Source organism: Peromyscus californicus, unplaced genomic scaffold (genome assembly GCF_007827085.1).
Source record: "Peromyscus californicus insignis strain IS unplaced genomic scaffold, ASM782708v3 Scaffold_23__1_contigs__length_62951481, whole genome shotgun sequence".
In the NCBI taxonomy this organism is placed as follows: domain Eukaryota; kingdom Metazoa; phylum Chordata; class Mammalia; order Rodentia; family Cricetidae; genus Peromyscus; species Peromyscus californicus.
The window spans coordinates 59,921,237-59,939,842 of NW_026294534.1; the positions used below are offsets into that span (position 1 = coordinate 59,921,237).

Consider the following 18,606-nt stretch of genomic DNA (forward strand, 5'->3'; position numbering starts at 1 on the left):
AGAGGACAACTTTGTGAGAGTTAGCTCTGATCCACACATGTAGGTCCCAGGGGTCAAACTCATATCAAACAGGCTTGGTGGCAAGCACCTTTAGCAGCAGAGCCATCTCATCAGTCCTAATGTTTTAATTTATTTTTAAATTTTTTTTAAAAAGTGTGTACATATGTAATTCTATTTCAATTAAAAACTGTGTACATGTGTGCGCAAACATGCCACAACATGTAAGTGGAGGTTAGAGGACCCACTCTTCTCCCACTTGGTAGGTCCTGGGATTAACCTCAGGACCATCTTGTCAGCCTTCCTCCCTTTAAAAGAATAAAGGGTGGAGGATGCTGAGAGACAGCTAGTGCTTAAGAGCACACACTGATCTTACAAAGACCTGGGTTAGGCAGCTCACAGCCATCTGTAATTTCAGTTCCAGGGAACTGACACCTCAGGCCTCCACAGACACCTGTATATACATTTCGAATAAACTCATGCAGGAACCAACATACACAAGTAAAAGTAAACAAACCGGAAGAGGAGGAAGAAGAAGAGCGGTTAATGTGTCTGATCGCAAGGCTTTCTGCAGCCATGTCAACCAAAGAAATATAATGGGGCAGAAGACAAGTGTGCACCATGTAGAGTAGAACAGAGCCTAGATGTACTCACTGTGTTGCACACTGAGATGGAACTGTTAGCTCATTATTATTATTATGGCATTTGAGACAGGATGTCATTATATAGCCAAGGCTGGCCTTGAACACACTATGCACCCCAGACTGGCCTCAACTTCCAGCAGCCATCCTGCCTCAGTCTCCAAAGCACTGGGAGACTGCCCTGCACAATACCCCCGTGTTTGCAAGGGAACTTTGAGTTTGGCACATGCTGGACTCCACCACTGGGTCATACCCCCAGCCCTGTTCCAACAGAGTCTAATAAAGAGCAGAGCAGGTGAGACACTTCAGTGGCTAAAAGTGCTTGCCACTAAGTCTGACCACCAGCTTGACTCTACTCCTGCAATTGTCCTCTGATTTCTACACACACTGTAGTGTTCCCCATAAGTGTAATAATTTCTTTTTAAGAAGTAAAGCTACACCAGGAGCCTCATCTGGAAGACTGTGAGGGCAGAAGGTGGCTTGGTGGCCAGAGAAGGGCAGTTTTCAGCACGGTACCAGAGGAATCAAAACACAGAACAAAGTCGACCTCAGCCTGCTGGTTACATATTGGTGATACATAAAAGATACAGGTGAAAACTCAAATGATCACGGACTTCATTCAATGTAAAATGTAAAAATATGAAACATTTGGGAAAAAGCATAGGAGACAAATCTTTAGAATCTAGGGCTAGATGAAGTTTTAGAAGCCAGGGTGCCTACTGCATGTGTACAGGACCTGGGTTACACATTCAGGCCAGTTCCATCCCCAGGACTTACTGAGCATGCAATGACCCGGGTTCCCACCAGCCTCATTTACTGAGCACACATAGTGCCCAGGTTCCATCCACAGCACTGGAGCAATAAAAATGAGTTCTTATGCCGGGTGGTGGCAGTGTACGCCTTTAATCCCAGCACTCGGGAGGCAGAGGCAAGAGGATTCTGAGTTCGAGACCAACTTGGTCTACAGAGTGAGTTCAGGACAGCCAGGGCTACACATTGAGAGACCCATCTTGGGTGGGGCGGAGGGGGAGGTATTAGTTCTTAGAGCTGACACCAAAGGGAAAGGTTAACTCAAACTTCCCAAATACAAATGTTCACGTAAGAACAGGGAGAGATGAGGCTGAGAGATGGCTCAGTGGTTAAGATCACTTGGCTGCTCTTTTAGAAAACCCAGGTTCAATTCCCAGCACCCACATGGCTGCTCACAACCGTTTGTAACTAGAGTTCCAATGGATCCAACACCCTTACACCAGTGCACATAAAATAATTTTTTTAATTAAAAAAAAAAGAGAGAGAAAGAGAGACAAGGCAAGCAAGTGGGGGTAAGGGGGTGGGTGGGGGTGTCCGCAGAGCGCTCACCTCCCTGCACAGCACTGCTCAATGAGTGGTAAAATGGCCGGTTCATTAAAGATACAGATGGGGGAAAGTGCAAAGATGTCCGACACCATGAACCAGCACAGAAATGCAAATTAAAAGCTTGTGGGGTGGCTCACACAGCAAAGGCAGAGCCTAGCAGAGCTGCTGGTGGGAAAGTAGTAGGTTCCCAAGAGCAGGGGAACGGCTAAAAACCCAACACAATTGAACAACGCTGCAGCTGTCCTGGGCCTTCACTCTCCAACAAGAGCTGGTGTATAGCCATCCTGCTACAGCCTGTACACTTCCATCTGTCTCCTGGAGACACACCAATGCTCCTAGAAAGTCAACTCAGCAAACACTGATGGAGCATGTTAGAAACAGCTCAAGGGCACGCCACTCATACCAATCCTTGGAGGCTGAGGCAGAGGCATTACTAGCTCTAGGGGAGCCTAGGCTAAGCACTCCAACCACCACCACCCCACCTGAAGGCCAGGGTTTAGCTCAACAAGCTGGGGGTGAGGCAGAGGGAAAAGGACAGGGAAGGGGAGGAGCTGGGAGCATAGTCCTGGACTGGGGAAGCTACTGGGTGTTAAGACACCTGCTGTGCAAGAATGGAGACTTGACTCAGATCCCCAGCATACACTTTTTTTAACTGTTATTTTAGCCTTTTTTTTAATCAAGAAATTTTTTATTCATTTTACATACTAACCACAGACCCCCTCTCTCTTGCCTCCCCAGCCTTCCCCACTCCCAACCCACCTCCCATCCCCTCCTCTGACAAAGGAAAGTCTCCCATGGGGATTCAGCAGACCCTGGTACATTCAGGTGAGGCAAGTCCAAGCCCCTCCCCCTGCATCAAGGCTGTGCAAGGTGTCCCACCATAGGTAGTGGGCTCCAAAATGCCAGCTCATGCACCAGGGATGGATCCTGATCCTACTGCCAGGGGGCCCCTTAAGCAGATCAAGCTATACAACTGTCTTACTTAAAGCACACACATTTAAAAGAAAAAAGAAAAAAAAAAGAAAAGAAAAGAACAGAAAAGGCCAAGTGTGGTCGACCTCATCTGTAACTCTAGTTAGGGGGCATGGGTTCCCAGAGTTGAGTGGGCAGCCAGTCCCAGGTCCACTTAGAGACTGTTTCAAAAGATAAGGTTGGCAGTGACATGGCTCAGCCAGGAAAGGCACTGTCACCAAGCCTGGCAACCTGAGTTTGATCCCTGGAACCTCCAAGATAGAAGCCAACCTCTGACCTCTACAGAATGCTGTGACACTCTTGTGGACAAACTCATACGTTTAATTAAAATATTTAAAGACAAGGTTGAGCAATAGAATGAGACACCCAACATTACTGTCTCAGCCTCCACACACACAAGCACATATGGACACATGGATACACACAGGCACACACAAAAATTAAAGTGAAAAATGGATCATGGACCAAAATGCAAAACATACAAATAAAGCAGAAAACCAGGCTAAGAAACCACCACATAAACCTTATGGCCACACTTAACAACAACAAGAGACTGAGCACAACAGGCCAGTCCCAAAGGGTGACTCCTCCCTGTCTGACCACCAGGTTAAAGCCACAGCAACAGCTGGCTGACTGGGGGGGGGGGGGGGGGCATTTGGGAGGAGGAGGAGGAAGGCAGAGTGCTGGTATGGAGTAAGGAGGGGAAATGACCCATGGATCTCTGCATAACTGTCACAGCTGCACTTGACTACAACAACCTCAGGGTTTGGTTTGTGTCTGTACACAGGCAGACTGACAGACACACAAGCACGTACGCACGCACGCGCACACACACACACGTACGTGCATGAGCATGCCAAGGTCAAGATCACTCTTAGTTACACAGCAAGTTAGAAGTCGCCCTCACCCACTTGAATACCATCTCAAAAATCAAAAAGACAACCTTGGAATTAAAGAAATGGGTCTGAGCTGGGCATGGTGGTACCTGCCTGTATCCCAGTGAGATGAGGCTGAGGCAGGAGATGACTGACGGGCTCCAGGCCAGCCTGGGTCATATTAGTGAGAACCTGACTCCACAATGAAAAGCAAAACACAAACTGGACGAGGGGCTCAGAAGGACAGGCACTGAGTGAGACAGCAGAGCATACTACCTGTGGTGAGCTCAGGCTGTCCCTCCACCTTTCCTCTCCCTCTAGTGTGTGCAGGCCTAGAACCTGCAGATGTTGAGAGAGAAGAGAACTTTTCCACCAACAGGACCAGGCTTTTGTCTAACGGTGAAGAGCAGCCTTTCTGGGCAGGGCTGAGGTTCGTGGGGAGAGGAATGCTGAGTCTATGGGAAGGCCCTGGGTCCCAGCACTGGTACTGCAAACAGAAGACTCCAGCACAGCAAGCAGCTCACACATCTGTACCCCCAGGGACAGGAGTGGCCTGGAGTCCACCAGAAAAACCTGTCCAGATGTGTAGGGCAAGAAGAGTGAGAGGGCTGTTTTCCCTCCTGGATTCAGAAATGGACAGACAGGCAGCTGAGGACTGACCAAGTCAATAATGACTCCTGAGTGACGACAGAGCATAGCAGAAAGGATGCCTAAGCCGAGGACTCGGCTGCCAAGGACTGGCTAGGTGAGAAGGGAGGAGGAGGTGGAGCTCTACAGCACTGCAGGATGCAGCTCAAGGTCCTGCTGCCATCCCCAGCACCTCAGAAAAAGACCAAAGATTGAAAACTAAACATGGTGGGGTGGGGCCCACACTGGCAGGGCTTTCTTGGATAGCCAACTTGCTTCTTCCATGGTCTCTGGAGTTCCAGATTTGGGTCATCCTTCTCTGTCCACAGGACAGAGAAGGGTTAGAGATAAAAGTGGGGTCAGGAGCCGGGCGGTGGTGGCGCACGCCTTTAATCCCAGCACTCGGGAGGCAGAGCCAGGTGGATCTCTGTGAGTTCGAGGCCAGCCTGGGCTACCATGTGAGTTCCAGGAGAGGCGCAAAGCTACACGGAGAAACCGTCTCGAAAAAACCAAAAAAAAAAAAAAAAAAAAAAGTGGGGTCAGGAAGATCTTTAGATTCCCAAACTCTTCCAAGGGCTGAATGATCTTGGACAGCATATCTGGGTGTGCCCACGCCAACTGGAGGAAGCCACTTGCCCTCCTCGCATGGAACAGAGTGGGAAAACCTTAAGATCTCACCTGTTCCACACTACCAGAGCTCAGATTCAAGAGTTGAGAGCATCAATTGCTACCAGGTGACCTTGGATCCCAGCCTCCACTACAAGAAATGACCCTGAGGGGAAAGGTCACTTGCAGCAGCGTTCTGAGATAACCCCACTTTCAGACAGCCTGCCTGACTCTGGCAGCTCCTCCACCCACCTTAATTGGCCTCACTAAGGCAAGGAGTCCCAGACTGACAGGGTGGCACATGCCTGTCACCCTAGCACTTGGGAGGCTAAAGCAGAAGGCTGGCTGTAAGTTCCAGGCAAACCTGAGCTAAAGTAAACAGTCCTGTACAGGCTCCACCCAACAGATGTGGATTCCCTTCCTAGCCCTGCCCTGGATTGCTGGGCAACCCTGGGACAGTGGGCCTCCTCTCTGGACCTCAGTCTCCACATCCCACCACCAAGGCCTTGTGGTTCTTGACTACATGATCATTCACCTCACAGGCTCCAGCTGGAAGTTCATTCCTAGAAGTGCCCTTCTATCCTGCTTCCACTCAAGCTTCTCCAATCAACCCTCTGTAGATGACCCCCACAAACAGAGGTAGGCCCTTGGCTCCACCACTCCTCCCCTGCTCGCTTATTCCATCAACAATGAGGCCCTGAGAATCAGTGTGCATGATAATGCTCTGGGCGGAGGACAGACAGACGGACTGTGTGACACAGTGAGGGGCTTCAAGGATGGGGCAAGGATCCAGCAGGTCCAGGGCTCTGCAGCTGAGGGTAAACAGAAGCCAAGTGTCATGACACACATCATCCCACCAGCAGGGAGGTCCAGGTCAGCTTGGACTACACAGTAAACCCCATCCAACAACAACAACAACAACCAGGATGATAAGAGAGGACTGTGGGGCTGCTGCTGTAGAATTCATCCCAGCACAGGAGCACACACTGGGTAACCAGGCGGACTGTAGCCCCCAACAAGACTGACCTCCCAGACTCCAAATGCAAAAGGAAATGCAGGGAACAGGGAGTGGCTGTCGCCCTGGCAGAAGCTGAGGTGCAGATGTGACTTTGAGCAGGATGACTCTGCCTCCCTCCAGGACGCCATTAAAGCGCCGGGCATAGAAAGGAAGACTGTGCTCCAAGCAGCCTCCAGAGTCTGCCCAGGGACAGTCAACAGATGCCAAACAGTGCCGTGACTTCTCAGTTTCCAGACACTACACAGCTCACCACCCAGCTCAGAGACCATCCTCTCCCCTCTGCCTGTGCTTTAACAGACCCCAGAAAGCCTGGGGGTGATCACCCCAAAGGGTACCTCAGCTCAGCAGACTTGCCTGTCACACCCAGGGCTAATTCCCACCTTCTGGAGAAACCCACTCTGCAAGCACTCTCCCGAGAATGCCCTGGGCCTTGAGAGACTCCTTTCCTCCATGCCCTGGGGCTGTTACTTTGTATCTTCCAGCTTGACTCCCCCTGCCTGGCCCGCTGTCCCCTATCTGATGAACACAGGGCCCAGGACTTGAGTTTGAATGCATCTGGCCTCCTCCTGGGGTGCTTCCAATTTCCTGGTACTCCCTCCCGTTACCTCCTTCTAACTCTGGACAACCACTGGTGACATCGATAGCCTTGGTCACTGGCCACCTACTGCCTGAGTTCCAGCATCTTGAGCTGAGGCCCAGTCAGCTGACCCATACACAGGCACAGGAGTGCGCTGGCTTGGTGAGAGGACCAGATCAAAGCTGTGTCTAGACAAGAAAGAGTGAAAGCCACCATCCCCTCTGCCTGGCCCACTTGCCAGCACTAAGCCTCTCCTCTGCTCAGAGGCCTCACCATTCCAAAGGCAAGGACACACCAGCATGGACTAGGCCAAGGAGGACCCAGCCTCTTCCCTGCAGAGGCCCTGACTGACGAGAGCAGCAGGTTCCCAGTCTCAGGTCCAGAATCTACTGAATGTCTACCTCAATGACAGAAAACCCTAGAGAGACCGACCACACAGGTCAGTGCACTCATACGCAAGCTCACACCGACACATCCACTCACCCACCCTCAGTCATGCTCACAGCAGTACTCCATCCTTCCTTTCCTGCCTATTGAGGTCACCAAACATCTAGGCACTGTCACCCCTGGATATCACAAATTATGCCTGTGCTGAGTGTTGGGACTGACTGCTCTCCACTCCCCTAAGCCCCAGAGCAATGTGTCTTTCCCACCCCTACACCCTGGGCCAAGAACTGAGGAAAGGGGTACTTCTTAAGGTCTGATTCATAGAGGTGCCTGTCCTGGTCCCTCCTTCTCCTTGCATTTTTCACACTGTGGGAGTTGGTTTGGGGCAGGAGGTGTTTGGAACTGAGGGCCTCTAAACACCAGGCACACAATGCCACTAAGCTATGAGCCCTCAAGTGAAAGAATGTGGCCTGAGAAAGGATACCGACCCCATGGTCCAGGGTGCTCAGCAGACCCAGCTATCCCAGATGCCCAGCCCTACCTAGAAGGTTCCAAAACTCCCAGGAGTGATGAGGACAGCCTCAGAGTCCCTACCTAAAAACCAAGCCCAAGAGGCAAATGCCTGCCAGACCCCACCAGAGTTCAGCTGCATGTAGGACTCCAACACAGACAGCGAGGGGACCTGAGGTCTCATCCAGCCCAATGGGGGCAATACTGCTGCTTAATATTGCAGTCACATACCAGCCTGAGAACTGGCTTCTCTTAATCCAAAAGGAGTATACTTTTCAATTTTACACTTCCCAGCAAAGATAAACATCCTAACATGTGCGAGTTGGTGGCTTCCATTTCTAGCACAAGAAAAATAAGGGCTGGGGGCAGGAGAAAGGACAGGCTAATTCCCGATGATGAGGCCCTCTCCACCCTCCAAGGGATGGCAGTACCAAAGAGGCAAAGCAGAGGTGAGAGGTGGCCTGTGGCTGCCTGGAGCTCAGAAGGTTAGCCTCAGTCTCTGGTCTGCATACCCGATGGCTACTTCTTTCATTCATCTGTCTGTTGGGAGGATAAGCATGGGCACAGCAGTGTGGAAGTCAGAAAGTAACTTATAGGAGTTGGGTCTCTCCTTCTACCTACCATGTGACTTCCAGAACTGAACTCAAATCATCAGGCTTGGTGGCAAGTGCCTCTATCCAACGAGTCATCTCACAGGTCCCCACAGCTGCTTCTCTTGACCGAATCCCTTCCATGGGCAACCTCACTACTCTTCCTGAAGCCCTCTGACCAGCTCTCTGCCACTGCACACCCACATCCAGCATTCCCCGTGGCAATGCTCCCCCCAACACAGCCCAACCCAGTGTTTCTCAAATCCCGTACAGCTCGGCGGTGAGCACAGTCAGGACCTGGGATATAAGATGAGGAAAAAGGCATAGGCAGGAGAGGGCAGCACATCATGTGCCAATCACTCTACTGAGGAAATCCCAAGTGAGGCACAGTGGCTGTGGCCACCCAGCTACTTAGGAGGCTGAAGCATGGGGATGAGAACTTTGAGGCCAGCCTGAGCCATACTGGGAGAGCCTGACTCAAAATAAATTTCTTTAAAATGCTAGGGCTATATAGCTCAGCTGGTAGAGCACTGTCTCAGCATGCATGAGACTGTAGAGTCTATCCTCTCTACATACTATGGTCATGGTGGTGCATGGGAGGCAGGGGCAGGGAGATCAGACTGTAAGGCCATTCTCCTCTTCACTGTAAGTTCCAGGCCAGCCTGGGCTCCAAGAGAGCCTGTCTCAAAAGATGGATTTGCTGCTGTTGTTGTTGTTTTCTTGTTCTTGTTCTTGTTGTTTTAAGACAGATTGTAAGATTATAGGAATCACAAATGGGTATGTGGCACACAGGGTGTCCATCACACCAGCCAGTCATTTGTGAGAAAAGGCTCCCTGAGGAGATGGCCCAGCTGAGGCAGGAAAAGTAGCTGAACAGGGAGAAGGGGAAGGGTATTCCAGGCAAGCCACTGCAGCTGAAAAGGCCTCAGGGCAGCCCACAGGGTAGGCAGTGCTGGGAGATGGGAACCCTGGTGTGCCACCCGCTGATGGACAGCAGCCCTTCTCAGGCAGGGTTTCTTGGGCCTCTCCCTTCGTTCAGTCAGGAAGAGGCAAGTCTGGCTAGAATCAGAGGATGAATGCTCTCCCATGCAGCAAGTAGCAGGAGTCTTGAGACTCCCAAATATTGTGGCATCGGAACCTTGCTGGGGTTGCTGGGCACGGAGATCAGAGGAAAGCACTTGCCTAGGATACATGACGCTCTGGTTCAGAGCCCAGCACTCCTACACCAAACCGAGCAAAATAGCTTGAAAGCCCCTATCAGCCACGACGGCTAATGGCTTAAACTCCACAGGGAGTGGAACCCATCACGCCTGGACCATTGGAGCCACCACCCTGTCCAGCAGCAAGCTGTGATCCTGCCTGAGGACAGTGAGTAGGTGTCATTCCCCCTGAAACCCTTGGCCTCAGGCCAGTTCTAGACAAACAGCAGCCTGTCAGCCTCTTGTCCAGGACTCATCTGCAGTCCAGGCACACTGTGTCCTATTTACCAAAACACCTTCCTCCTTTCATCCCTAAGTCACCCCAGTCAAAGAGAGACGTGGAGGACAGGTCTGTCAGTCATGCCAGCACTCAGGAGGTGAGGAGGGAGGATGGCAAGTTCAAGACAATACCAGTCAAATCCCTGTCTTAACCCTCTCCCCCAAAACGTACACAATGTGTGTAAAACATAAAGAAGGCCAGATGGATGGCTCAGCAGGTAAAGCCAAACCTGGGCCCACATGGTAGGGGAGAACTGACTCCTGCAAGTTGTGTTCTGACCACACACAGTAGTGGCACACTCATGCCTGCACAAATACACACCAATATGTAAATGTTTAAAAAAAAAAGTACAAGGATATAAGCAACAGGCAGGTGCTCTGAGGAGCAGTCACTGCAGGCAGCCAGTGACATCAGTGTCTATTGGTGTCTGGGAACAATCCTTCCAGGACAGGAAACTGCAGCACAACAGAAAGAGTTGGGTCAGCGCCTGGCCAGGTGAGGCTGCCAGGCACAACCCCAGCCAGGGACCAGATAGTTCTGACTCAGCTTACTCCTCCACATGGTAAACAACCACAACAATGACCAGAGTGACCCAGATGATTAACCCAGCAATGCAAGATACAGCCCACCCCCTTCTCTCTTGATGTATATTGTTTTTGTTTAGTCGGGTTTAACTATGTAGTCACACCTGACCTGGAACCACATAATCCAGGCTGGCCCTCAACTCACAGAAATCTTGCCTTGCCTCCCTAATGCTGGCTGACAGGCTGCCCACCTAGACCCACTCCATGGAACAGCTTCCTATAGGGACACTGATTGCTCCTGGGAAGCCAAGCTGAGGAGGCCAATCATGTAACCCATGGTACTGTCTGTGCATCATGGCTGGCAACACAGCCTAGAAGTCACATCAGAAAGTGATGCTCAGCTCCCCAGCATCTCAGGCAAAGACAGGCACTTGTCTCCTAAGAGCAGCTGACCCAGGCTCAAAGATGAGCATGGGAACTAGGGCTGGGGGGGGGGGGGGGGGGGAGGAAACATGTGATCTCACTTGACAGGGCCTCAGGAGTCAGCAAAAAGCAGGCAAGGCAGGTCAGCAAAGCAGCCAGAGGATTCTGGTTTTTCCAGAGCCAAATCTGCCCCTAGAACCCTGCTCTTTGTCCATCAAGGCATACTGCACAGTCATCAGCCTTCCAGAAAGATAAAAGCCTTGAAAATAACACAGGCACAAGGGGACAAATGAGTGTCCCCAGGCCCTCAACATTCATTCCATACACACTAGCCTGGCTCAGAGCTCTGGGCAGGGTGCCCAGCAGGCTGTGGGGAAGTATGGGGTTGGGGGGGGGGTGCCTCCTCAGTAGGCAGCTGTGATTCAACTCCAATGTGGCACCTACAGCCATGGGAATTTACAAGTCACCTGACTACTGTGGGCCTCAGCTTCTTCCATGCAATAAACAGAATCTTTCTAGAGGGGCTGGGGACACAGCTTGCCAGTAAAGCACCACCTGGCAAATGCAAGGGCCTGGGTTTCATCTGCAGCACCGGAAATAATCAAAACCTACAACCACAGTACGTGGTTCAAGAAGTATCCCCAGATCCCCTGGAAGTAGGATGTGAGACCGGGTGCTTTCTTTCAGCCTAGGGTACCTTCAGTATGAGGGCTAGGACTATGAACAGGAGACTCAGAAGACAGTGAGCAGAATGAAATCTCAGATCCAGGAGGGCAAAAGGGAAGTCAGCAGTCTCCCAGTGCACTGGGGGTGACAGAGCCTGTTGGTGAGTGGAAGACCAGGGTCAGGACATGAGACTGGAATAGCAAGGCTAGTCAACAAGGCCGAGCAGAGTGGGACTGAGGTGCTGGCTCACCAGCCCAGACTCACTTTGAGAGAGCGGGCACTTTACCACTGAGCTACTCCCTAACCCTTCACCAAGAGAATGAGAGCCATGGAAGGCTCTGGAGTAAGGGAGTGGTTAGAAGATCTCACAGCGGTGTTAGGAATAAAAGGAGGAAATAAGACTCATGCCCCCAGAGAACTGCAAGGCTCAGGAAGTAGCCTATTCCAGAGTCCAGCAGGCCCCAGAGGGGTGGGGGAGACAATGTCAGGAGCGTCTGCAAAAGGCAGGTTTAGAGTGCTGAGCATGGAGGCTGGGACCAAAGAACAGAAAGGAAGGAGGACAGAGAGGTGGGAGAAGCCAAAAGCCCCTGGCCAGAGAGGAGGAAGCTGAGTGAACAAAGGAGGAGGCTGTGCACAAGGCCTTAGGCTCTGTCCCATAGCCTTGGAAAGAGCAGAAAGGGTCCCTGGGGTTTAAGGGAAAGCAAGGTCGAGGCTGGGCTTGCTGGCACTCATGTGCAATCGGCTCTGAGAGGTGGAGGCAGAATTGTAGGTCTGATGGTCAGGGAAGTGTTGGGGACAGGAACACAGAGGATGACAGGAAACATCCCCTGGGACTGGAGGAGAAAGAGCAGTAGACTCCTACTGGTCCTGTGGCTGGAAGCTCAACTACACCGAAGTGTTCTGTTCAGAACACCTCAGCCATCCAAATGGCATCCCAGAAGCCTTCCCTTGTTTTCCCTGTGATCCTATGTGAGCTCCAAGGCTTGGCTCTAAGGGCCTGGTAGGGCCTTGCCTTACACCTGGGTGATAGTAACTTGGGTCTGAGCATCAAGGGCAGGTACAGAGGGGTAGAAAGATGGTTCAGCCTTTAAGAGAACTTACTGCTCTTACTGAGGACCTAGGTTCAGTTCCCAGAACGCACACCAAGCCTGTATCTCCAGTTCTAGGGAAGCCAACACCTTCTTGCTTCCATGGGCACCTGCACACATGTATTACATGTAACTCAGGCACAGGCACACACACACACATATACACACACACACAGAGGCACACACAGGCACGCACACACAGGCACGCACACACACAAACACACACATGTATAAGTAAATAAATCAAGAGGGGGAGGCAGGTATAAAAGCTGAGCAGGTGGCTCACACTGTAACCCTAGCACTTAGGAAGGTGAGGCAGGAGAACTGCCATGAGTACAAGGCCAGCTTGGGCAACTTAGTGTCAGAGAGATGATTCAGTAAGTAACGATGCTTGTCACCAAGCCTGATGACCTGAGTTTGAGGCCTAAGACTCATATGGTGGAAATAGAGACCAAATCCTAAGTTGTATTCTGACCTCCACACACATAAATGTAAGGATTGCTTAGTGAATAAATTGCCTAGTGTGTGTGAAACCCTGAACCCTCAGCACACTGCCCCTATAGCAGCAGGTGAGGGAGTTGTGGACCAGGCCTGTTAACAAGGGGATAAGGAGCAGCCAGGTATTATCTGTGATCATAGGCCTCCAGAGGCGGAGGCAGGAGAATCAGCACAAGTTTGGGACCAGCCTGGACAACCAGCAAGACTCGCGAGACTCCCATGGAGGATCAATGCAGGAGAGTTGTCTTCCAACCACCACATGCACCATGGTACACATGCCCACACACATACATACACAAGGACAAACTAAGTAAATACAAAAACAACAATAATCATCACAAAATACAAGCGTGGAGGGAAAGAAGCTTAGAAGGCATAACCTGAACTTGTGAGCCACAGCCAGGCCACCATCTCAACTGCTCCTGTTCCCACCCACAACCCATCCAACACAGGGAACTGCTACAGCTACAGCCACAGTCCCCACTACCCACTTGTCCTCCCATTGGCGACAGAGACAGCAAACAGACAAGTAGTCTCTGAGGACTAGCAGGAAGGCTGCGGGGTCATGTGAGACACACATGGCCTTGTGCCATGACTAGCAAAGGCCTCTGGGAAGAATGACATCTGAGCTGCCACTAAAGGAAAGGAAAGAACCAGGAGCTGAACCACAAAAGGGGAAAAGGTTAGAGTGCTTCAGGAAGAATGAAGAACCCTCAGGGACACCATGACGACACAGCTGGACTATGCAAGGAGCAGAAAATTGGCCACATCGTGGTACCAAGGATAGCATATGGCAAGCAAGTCAGAAGCTGGTGCACACCTGGGAAGAGAAAAAAATCCAGATTCTATTCCAGAAGATTCTTTTGTTTTGTTTCGGTTTTTTTGTTTTTGTTTTTTCGAGACAGGGTTTCTCTGTGTAGCATTGGAGTCTATCCTAGAACTCGCTCTGTAGACCAGGCTGGCCTCAAACTCACAGAGATCCGCCTGCCTCTGCCTCCCAAATACTGGGATTAAAGGCGTGCACCACCACCGCCCGGCTCTAGCAGGTTCTAAGAAGGTGAATCTCATGAACTGACTCATGTTCTCACACCAGTCACCTCACTGTGACAAAAACACCATCCTACACTGCAATTACTTGATCAGTAAAACAGAACTCCCCCTCCTCCCCACACAGGGTCTCATTACATAGCCCAGGCTTGCCTAGAACTGTTTCTGGGTTGCTAGCTGAGAGTCAACAACATCAACCTCCTCCTTGATATTCTGGTGTTTTGGAAAAATTAACAGCATGTATCCAACTCCTATATACTCAATAACCATCAGCTACTACCATAGCCCAAATTAAAAAAAAAAATCCAAATTATGGCTAATGTCAAAATTAGAAAGTTTGAAAAGACCTTCCTCCAAAAGCCAGAAGTAGTGCCTGGGCAGGAGACTGCTTGGTTGGTAACATGCTTGCCCTGATCCATGCTCTATCCCCAGAGTTCACACAAGTGCCACATGGTAGCATGCACTTGTAATCTAAGTGCTGAGGAGGAGGAGACAGGCTTGCTGGCTAGACAGGTTGCCCTAACTGATGAACTCCAGGCCACCTGTCACAAAAGAGGTGGACATCCAAGGTAGGAGTGAACACATACACACACTTTTATCAAGAAATCATAGCCAAGAGCACTCACTCCTTAAATGGGCTTAGCTGAGACATCCCTTCCCCTGAGCCTACACTGTGGTACCTGCCTACTAACAATGACACCTTATGTCCAGGCATGGTCACAAGCACCTGCAGTCCCAACTTCTTGGAAGCCTAGAGCAGGAGGATGGAGTGAGGCCAGGAATTGGAAGCCAGCCTGGGCAACATAGCAAGGCTCCATATCAACATATACCTCACATCTGCCTGGTCCTTAACCATTTACAGGACACAGTCACAGTGCTGTAAGTACATGTTAATTAATAACCACTGGTCTCCACATTGTTAATTTAGTGGCAGGGTGCTGAGTGGCTAGTTCTTTATAGGACTTACAACTCTATTTCTTTCTCCTCTGGACAGGTGAGAGCATGCACCAACCTGCCTATCACTTCCTACCGGCCTAGGCATTTCTACTTGCAGTCGTCTCTAGTCCCAAACACCCAAATTTAATGATGATAACAAAAGAGCTCCAAATTCATTGGGCAAAATGTGCTTTCCATAGTTGTTCTTCACCTTCCGCTAATGCATTTTAAAGCTCTATTTTCCAAATGAGGTAATTGATGTTTGCGGAGGCTAAGAAGCTTGCTTCAAGGACACTCAGAAAGAGAAAGAGCTGGGGCCAAGAGATGAACATAAGGTGCTTCCTCATGGTAACTATGACCCCGTGCAAGATGATTCAAGCAAGTGCTTATAATATGCTGTGAGGACAAACGGGCAAATTGGCAAATTAGCAGGACAGACGTACTCTCTAATTTTTATGAGTGTCACCTCCAGGAGACCAGCGACCTTGTCAGTGGGAGACTGCTGCGCTCCCAGCACCTGACCCCAGGCACGTCAGAGAGATGGGCTGAAGAATGAATGAATGTCTCTGCCCAGAAGCACAGAGGCCTTCTCTTGGGTTTTCTGCACGTCCCTGTGGCGTCTGATACTCTTAAGAAAATCATCGGGCGACTTTGAGGACGCAGACTGGCGCCCACCGTGGGGACGTGAGATCTGCGCTTTTCCCACCGCGCGCAGGGGCAGCGGAAGCGGCTCCCTGGGGAAAGAGGGCCGGCCGGCCGGCGGTGCTGCGGGCGCGTCCCGAATCCCCGCGCTGCTCCACGCAGGGACGCCATCCGCCCCGACGCCCGACCCCGCGGGAGACAAAGACTGGCGACTGGGCCCACCGTCCTCGCCCACCTCCGCAGAGACGAAGCGCGACGCGGCTCGCGGGACCCTGCCAGCCTGCCGGGCCCCAGCCGGAGCAGACACGCGCCGCGGCCGCGCCCCGTCACCTCTTTGCAGCCTCTCGGAGGGTCGCCGGGCGCGAGAGTCCGCGGGCCGCGCCGGCCTGTCACCTTCAGGGCCACCCGGACCCCGCCGCTCCGCCGCCCGAGCCCTCGGCGCGCGTCTCCGCCGCCGCCGTTCCCTGAAGCCGCGCTTCCGCGACGCCTCACCCTTCCTGCAGCACCCGCCGTCCGCACCACCCCGCGGCGCGCCCCAGCACCGTACCTGCTGCGAGAGGGGCACGAGCGGCGCCGCCATCTTCGTGCGGACTCGGCCTCCCGAGCGCCGAAGGGGGCGGGGGCGGAGCCGTGCGTGCGCACTAGGACGAAGGAGAGATGCGATGCGCGCGCAGCCCGGCCAGCGCGATGACAGGCCCGCGGGCTAGAGTACAAGAATACACATGCGCAGATAGGAATCCAGAGCCTCACGTGCTCAGTTTTGCAGTAGAGGGGCGGGGCCTCGGGCATAGTCAGCCCGGAGAGGGCGGGGCGCTTCTGGCTCGGGGCGGGGCCTTGATGAGGAGGCTCCCTCTCGTAGCATAACTGGAGTGGGCCGGGCAAGATGGTAGGGCGTATCGAGGGCGGAGCCTAGAGCACATGTCTGTCTGGAAGGGGCGGGGCCTCGACCTCTGTCATCCAGAGTAGACCTGGGTGTGGGGGACCAGGGGCGGGGCATCGGGAGCACAGCTGGCCTGGAGTGGGCGGGGTGGGCGATCTGGGGGCGGGGTCTCGTGTGCATAATCTGATTAGAGTGGGCGGGACGAGCCCGGGGCGTGGTTCTAGAGGGCAGGGACCCTAGAGCAGTAGGCTTCCCTTCCCGGCCGCGGGCCTCCAGCTCCCTGCGGATGAATTCTGAGGACGCTCTGAGCTTCCCCTGTTCCTAGCGCTGTGTGCGCCTCCCAGTCTGGGTCGGTGTCTCTGAGCTTGGCTAAACGCAGGCACCATCTTAACCTCTCTACTCTAGCAGCCCCTTACAAATGCTTAGCGTTTGCTGAACTTTTCCCAGCGACATAGAAACAGACACAAGTACCATGACACTTTGGGCCCTGTGCGGTGTCAGTACCACCCTGTGAGCTTGTTAAACAGACTTGCAGACTTAGGTTTTGATTCTGTTTGCAGATGCGGGTGTGGCCTGACATTTTGGTTTGTTTGTTTTTGGTTCTTTTGTCATTTATGTGTGTGTGTCTGTGTGTCTGCTACATGCGCTCCTGTACCTGTGGAGAAGAGGTTGTTGGACGCCCTAGAGATGGCGTTAACAGCACTTAGGCGCCTCCCGATGTGAATGGGAACCGAACTTGGGTCCTCTGGAAAAGCAACAAGCACCTTTAACCAAGGAACCATCTCTTCATTGGTGCCTATAGCGGTCAGAAGGCTTGGGGTTCACTGGAACAGGAGTTTCCAGTGGTTATAACCATCACATTGGATGCTGGGAATCAAACCTGGATCCTCTGAAGGAGCAACAACTGCTCTTATCTAACCACTGAACCATCTCTCCAGCCCCTACATATTTTTACTACACTCTTACTTAGTGTGTGGGTGTGTAGTCAGAGGTCAACGCGGAGGAGTCAGGTCTCCCTTCCCACCGTAAGTCCCAGAGATAGAACTCAAGTTGTTAGCCTTGGTGGCAAGCATCTTCACCCACTGAGCCATCTTGCTGGCCCCATGGGACATCCTCATTTTCTCATTCAAACCACTATGCAAGTGCTGGGATAAAGGGCATATGTACACCACCACATTCACTCCCACTTGGTTTGATTTCTTGAGTTAATTGTGATGATTGATCCTGATTGCCAGCTTGACAGAATCTAGAATCACGTAGGAGACAAAGCTCTGGGGTACATCGTGAATTTCTGGACTGGGATGAGGAGGGAAGACCCACCATTCCATGGGCAGGGAGTCCAGGAGAAAGTGAGCTGAACAGCATTCAGCTCTGAATCCTGACTGTGGATGCTGGGTGACCAGATGCCTCACCACACACGACATCAATCTTTTTTTAAAAAGTTAGCTGGACGGTGTTAGCACACACCTTTAATCCCAGCACTCGGGGATGCAGAGGCAGGTGGATCTCTGTGAGTTCCAGGCCAGCCTGTCTACAGAGCAAGTTCCAGGACAGGCTCCAAAGCTACCTGTCTCGAAAACAACAACAAAAGTTATGTTATGTGTGTTTATGCAGGTCCCTGCAGAGGTCAGAAGAGGGCATCAGATCCTCTGGGCCTGGATGTTGTGAGGTGCCTGATGTAGTTGCTGAGAACTAAACTCAGGTCCTCTGGAAGAGCAGCAAGTGCTCTTGATCACAGACTCATTTCTCTAGCCCATAAAAATTTGTAAATTTTGAAGTTTTTTAGCCAGGTGTGGTAGCACATGCCTTTATTCCCAGCACTCAGGATGCAGAGTCAGATCTCTGTGTGTTTGACACCAGCCTGGTCTACATAAGGAGCTATAAGCTACATAGTGGAACACTCTCTCAGAAAGACTTTTAAAGGCAATATAGCCACGTATGGTGGCACAGGCCTGTCACACAGCACATTCTATCCAAAGTGGCTACTGTCTTAGTTACTTTTCTATTGCTATAAGACATCACAACCAAAGCAACTTATGGAAGAGTTTATTGGGATTTACAGCTCCAGAGGCTTAGAGTCCATGACAGTCATGGACTTACAGAGCTTACAATGCTCCTCCCGTTTGCTTAGGTAATATATCCTTCTGAGGTCTTTGATGTAGTTGAAGACTAGATTGTTATAATTTTCCTTGGTTATGATAAAAGATAAATTAGACATGAAACCTGAGACTCACAGATATAGGATAAAAAGAATATTTTCTTTAAAT

The 18,606-nt window shown here is 51.5% G+C and overlaps 1 protein-coding gene across 6 annotated transcripts in view; it reads right to left on the reverse strand.

Moving 5' to 3' along the window:
• Eps15l1 (epidermal growth factor receptor pathway substrate 15 like 1) overlaps positions 1–16,110 on the reverse strand; it is a 93,677-nt gene extending 77,567 nt beyond the window's left edge. For 4 of the 6 annotated variants that reach the window (XM_052752469.1, XM_052752468.1, XM_052752470.1 and 1 more), the window contains exon 1: positions 16,007–16,107. In XM_052752469.1, the coding sequence (XP_052608429.1) occupies positions 16,007–16,039 (33 nt within the window). In that variant the 5' untranslated portion in view covers positions 16,040–16,107. Of the gene's footprint in view, positions 1–16,006 lie in introns of all 6 variants that reach the window. The other 2 variants (XM_052752467.1, XM_052752472.1) reach the window with 2 other exon arrangements.
• Between the last annotated feature and the right edge of the window lie 2,496 nt (positions 16,111–18,606).